General features: G+C 34.6%; 1 protein-coding gene across 2 annotated transcripts in view; it reads left to right on the forward strand.

Moving 5' to 3' along the window:
- The window catches only part of LOC107756775 (NADP-dependent malic enzyme, mitochondrial-like), a 9,035-nt gene extending 3,917 nt beyond the window's left edge, over positions 1-5,118 (forward strand). For both annotated transcript variants that reach the window (XM_016574019.1, XM_016574020.1), the window contains 9 exons: positions 158-261; positions 869-978; positions 1,061-1,158; positions 1,287-1,400; positions 1,611-1,716; positions 2,543-2,685; positions 2,787-2,960; positions 3,071-3,169; positions 4,105-5,118. In XM_016574019.1, the coding sequence (XP_016429505.1) occupies positions 158-261; positions 869-978; positions 1,061-1,158; positions 1,287-1,400; positions 1,611-1,716; positions 2,543-2,685; positions 2,787-2,960; positions 3,071-3,169; positions 4,105-4,266 (1,110 nt within the window). In that variant the 3' untranslated portion in view covers positions 4,267-5,118. The remainder of the gene's footprint in view (positions 1-157; positions 262-868; positions 979-1,060; positions 1,159-1,286; positions 1,401-1,610; positions 1,717-2,542; positions 2,686-2,786; positions 2,961-3,070; positions 3,170-4,104) is intronic.
- The last annotated feature ends 395 nt before the right edge of the window (positions 5,119-5,513 follow it).

The following is a 5,513-nucleotide window of genomic DNA, read 5'->3' on the forward strand; positions in this document are numbered from 1 at the left end:
TTACTATTCAAAAACTTTTGACTGATATATATATATATATATATATATATATATTTACTGTACAACTGTATTTTGTTCATAGGTTTCATTGGATCATTTGTCCCTGTTTGTTACCCTGTTGTCCTTTTTTAACCCATTTGTTTTTGTTTTTGTTCAGAACCTCTTAGATGACCCCTTGTACATCGGCTTAAAGCACAAAAGAGTGAGGGGCAAAGAATACGATGACCTCATTGATGAGTTCATGCAAGCTGTCACCGACAAGTATGTTTGAAACTAAAATTCTGAAATGAAAGGTGATTTACTTACTCTCACATTGTTCAAGTCATACTTTTGAGCCAGATCTTTTCACTGAATCCGTTGATCCTGTTAACAAATCCGTTCTGAATGATCTCGTTCACTAGTTTAACTGACTTAATGATTCGGTTCGGTGGTTCTCATGTTAACAGTTAACTAGAGCAGCGGTTCTCAATTCCAGTCCTTGCGACCCCCTGCTTTGCATAATTTGTATGTATCTCTTATCACTTCAGACGTTTGTTCTATTCAACAGACTTCGTAGGATATTCCGCCATGATTCCAGTTTGAAGGGAGCGTATTATGTTCCATTTATAGGGCATTGAAGTGTGCGAGACGTGAATTTAATTTGTCACACTTCACACTTCTCTAGTAAGTTTCGTCTGTGTGTGAGAAGACGCTGCAGGCAGTGCCGTTGTGCATATCCATGAATTAATGTTTCGTAGTGAAGTAAACTTCAATGGATTTCGCCAGGACTAGAATTGAGAACCACTGAACTAGAGGGGAAGATGATGTGTGTGAAATACTTACAGACTGTACAAAAATGTCATAATTTTTTTTCAATCTTTTGTTTCAGGTATGGGATGAATTGCCTAATTCAGTTTGAGGATTTTGCCAACAGCAATGCCTTTCGTATTCTCAATAAATACCGCAACCATTATTGCACCTTTAATGATGATATCCAGGGTAAGTATGCACGCTGTAATATCAAAATGATAGTCTTGGAGCCATAAAATTGTTTGTTCATCTCTTTCCCCACCTTTTTCAGGCACAGCTTCTGTTGCTGTTGCTGGGGTCCTTGCTGCTCTTAAGATTACTAAGAATAAACTCTCTGACCACAAGTTCGTATTTCAGGGAGCAGGAGAGGTAATGTGGATTAAATTGAAAGATGCAACAAACTTTTACTGAGAAATAACAAATAAAAGATCTATTACAAAACATTTATACAAGGAATTCCAGGATTATGAGATGGTTGTTTTTTGTCATATGACCAGGCCGCATTGGGCATTGCTCACTTAATGATAATGGCCATGGCCAAGGAAGGTGTACCTCATGCTGAGGCTGTCAAGAGGATTTGGATGGTGGATTCTAAAGGCCTAATTGTCAAGGTAACAATCAAACCCACAGTAGTTTGTCCTTTTTTGACATTTCTTTCCTTAAGGCTATATTTGTCCTCCTACTCAACATCTGAATATACAAATGTATGTAGGCTTAATTCAAAATGTCAAAACATGAATTAAAGCAACAAACTGCATTTGAACACCTCCAAAATTAAACGTTTTACCAAAACTGTTATTCTGTGTCATTTGGTCCATTAGGGCAGAAGTCATCTGAACCATGAGAAGGAAGAATTTGCCCAAGATCATCCACACATAAAGACTCTAGAGGAAGTGGTGGAAACCATCAAGCCCACAGCTATCATTGGTAAGGAGTGATTGATCCCATTCTCTATATATATATAGTGTTATTTTAATATTATTTATAAAGGTACTGTTATAGTACTTATTAATAGTTTGAATTAGCTTTTGTTTTTCAGTTTTCATTTTAATTTTTGTAATTTAATTATGTGCGTTTGTTGTTTCCATTATTGTTTTTTTCAGTAAAGTGGCAAAATCACAAGATTACCAAAACCTAATCTAAACTTAAAATGAAAACTGAACAAAAATAAAAGCTAATTCACAATCTTACGAAGTACTTTAATTGTAACTATGTAAATATACTAAAATAACACTTTTTGCTTTTTAAAAATATAAAATAAATATTTTAGTTTTAGTACTTCAACATCAATATATTTCACTTAGTTACCAAGGTTTTTTAAGTACAAGTTTTCCATTATAATATTTATATTTTATTTTATTTCAGCATTATTTCACTTACTTAAAATGATTTTTAATAGTTTAGTTAACAATAACGCTGTTCTTATATATACACATTTTATTTTTAAGTTTTTTTTTACAGGATTGAGAACCGAGTAGTTAGATGTTATGAAACTGAAGGATAGCAGATATTCTACCGCATTCTCATGTGTTTTTATAGTTGGAATGGTGCTTTGTGCATCTTACTAGTTTTTATTCATCCTGTATGAATTGCAATGGCATATTAAAGCCACTTGTGGGCGTAATTACAGAAAACATTTAGATTTCAACAAATGTCAGTCAGTGTATTTCTGTTCATTATGCTAAATGCAGCAAAATTTGACTATTTGAAAATTATTTGAGATTATAAACACCAAACCTCAAACCATCTACAGGTGTGGCTGCTATAAGTGGTGCTTTCACTGAGAAGATCATCAAGACCATGGCTACTTTCAACGAACGCCCAATTATTTTTGCCCTCAGCAATCCCACAAGCAAAGCTGAGTGCACAGCAGAGCAGTGTTACACACTCACTGAGGTAATACTCACTGAAATCTTATGAATAACACTGGTGAAAGGGGTGTTGACTAAAGCCATCAATTTAAAGGGTGTGTGTGTGTGTGTGTGTGTGTATCACAGGGAAGGGGCATATTTGCCAGCGGAAGCCCTTTTAAGAAAGTCACTTTGGCAGATGGTCGTAGCTTCTACCCTGGCCAGGGAAACAATGCTTATGTGTTCCCTGGAGTAGCATTGGGAGTCATCGCCTGTGGTGTTCGCCACATCTCAGATAACATTTTTCTTACTACAGCAGAGGTAAAGAGCCAACAATAGTAAACATGAATGTGTGCTTCAGTACAAAACACTTTGATTACAAATTTATTTACAGTGCGAAAGCTAACATTAAGGCTTTGATTTCTCTTCAGGCGATTTCTGACATGGTTACTGAGGAGCATCTGGCTGAGGGCAGACTGTACCCCCCTCTGAAGACCATCAGAGAAGTATCCTTCAAAATTGCTGTTAAGGTCAGTCTCATATATTATATATATTACATATATCTCATATGTAGAGGATAATTACTACAAGAACAGGGCTTGTTAGTCAACTCTAACATTTTGGCACCCGTAAGAAATATAGAATGAGTTCATGCTAAATTAAGAGATTTATTAATATAGCAAAGTAGGTTGTAAGAGCTGTTGGGTCGGATTTCACAGTAAAACAGGGCTGCACAGTTACTTTTTCATGATTGCATTAGGTGCTAGTGTACTAAAAATCATTAGTACAAAATCAAAATTCATTAGCACACAGAACGTGGTTGAAATAGTTTTATTAATTTTATTCAGATATTAGTTCTTAGCCAACTCTACATTTCAGCGCCCGTAAAATATGGAATGAGATCATGCTAAATTTAGAACTCTATTAATTTTGCTAAGTACACTACTGTTCAAAATTTTGGGATCAGTACGATTTTTTTAAATTAATACTTTTATTCAGCAATGATGCATTAAATTTATCAAAAGTTACACTAAAGACATTTATAATGTTACAAACTTTTTACATTTCAAATATATGCTGTTCTTTTTAACTTTTTATTTCATGTTACCACTAATACTAGTGAGCTAAAATCAGCACAAAATCAAATATTGTGTATAAAAAATAATACACCAGCATGCAACAAAGTATATCATTTGAACTTCCCCTCAACAATAATCAGCTTCAAGCAAAACTACTGAATGTCTACCAAAGATTTTATGCTATTAAGTTTGTAAACTTCATTGCATACTGTAAGTTATATTCCCTATAATACCAATAAAAGTTATCACAAATAGATTAATTTTGACTTTGCATAGGTTTTTAATAGCAAACAGGAGCAAATCTGTCACACTGTACTCTGCAGTAAAGCAACTATTCACTCACTTCGTTTCATTCTTTCTTCCCAAACCCCCTTTTTTTTCTTCAGATTGTGGACCATGCCTACAAACAGGGCATTGCCTCCTGGTATCCTGAACCCAAAGACAAAGAGGCCTTTATTTTATCCCAAGTCTATAACTCTGACTACGACTCCTTCACTCTGGATTCATACAGCTGGCCCAAGGATGCCATGACAGTTCAGAACGTGTAGGTTATTCATCCACAGCCCACTAAAAAGGAGATACTCATATCAGTCCCATGCCTTATTTTTCCGTTCTTCATCATCTGATGATATACACTCTAGCTCCAGGCCACCCAATCCTAAAAGAGTAGCTGCTCCCACTGATTTAACACAAGATTTGAACCTATAGCTGAGAATCCACAGAGGGCTATCAGCGATAAATGAATGCAGTGTTCATTCAAGCTCAAATTGTCTTCAGAACAGTGGCTGAATTCAAAGGGAAAAATGCAGCTATGTTTAAAGCAGTAACAAGCACTTTCCCAATTAACCAGGCTACTGAATCAGTGATCTTCTCCAGTTTATTAGTTCGACATTAGCTTTCTATCTGTAATTTCATTTATTTCTAACCAGTTATCCACTCCAAATATTTAGCGCTCCTGCAAATGCAAATATCATTGTAGGGAGAAACTATTTTTGTACAGCGGACTCCTACGTGGAAATAACAGACTGCCTGGGTTGAATGTTTGTATGAAAAGGGATTTTCATTAGTTAGGTAGGTAAAGTAGTTATCCAGTTGTCTGCTGTGTGAATTGACTCCTTTTGCAATTAATTTTTTTTACAAGTTGTCTATGCCAAAATTTGTTTAATTTTAAATGTATTATTGACATGTAGCAATGAATACGGGAAATTGTTAGCTTGAGTGTATCGGTTTATTTAAGTGTCCACCTGAAAAGCAAGCTACATATGTGTTCATTGCAGCGTGTGGAATTGTTTTTAACTTTTCTCCTCATTTAGAAATATGCTTTGCTTATTAGTAACGCACAACTATGGAATTATATTTTCAGATATTCAAGGAGATTTTGAATGGACAGTGACTTTTAAATAAACACTTCAAAAAATATATGGGTTTTATGTTCATTTAATGAGAATGAGCTGGAATCTTGGTCCTATTTTTTGGATGTGGAGCTTCTACACAGTGGTTTTCTCTTCAGCATTTTGTTTTTGTTTACTATTCAAAAAGCAACCACAAGTGTTCAATGGGAAAACAGATTTAGAATAAACTAAATCTAGTATTCTAAAAATAAATCTAATCACACAGAAAGAGTTGTTGTTTTGGAGGGTGATTATGAATATGTAACAAAAAGCTCTTAACCTGCTTTTATACATATTGTATATTAGAAACTCCAGATTAATTTACACAACTAGTTCATTAATTATGTAGCTATATTTTCTTAATGAACTGAAAGTTTAGGGTATAATGTTAAATAATAATGGTA

Source organism: Sinocyclocheilus rhinocerous, unplaced genomic scaffold (assembly GCF_001515625.1).
Source record: "Sinocyclocheilus rhinocerous isolate Xijiao unplaced genomic scaffold, SAMN03320098_v1.1 scaffold382, whole genome shotgun sequence".
NCBI classification, from domain to species: Eukaryota; Metazoa; Chordata; class Actinopteri; order Cypriniformes; family Cyprinidae; genus Sinocyclocheilus; species Sinocyclocheilus rhinocerous.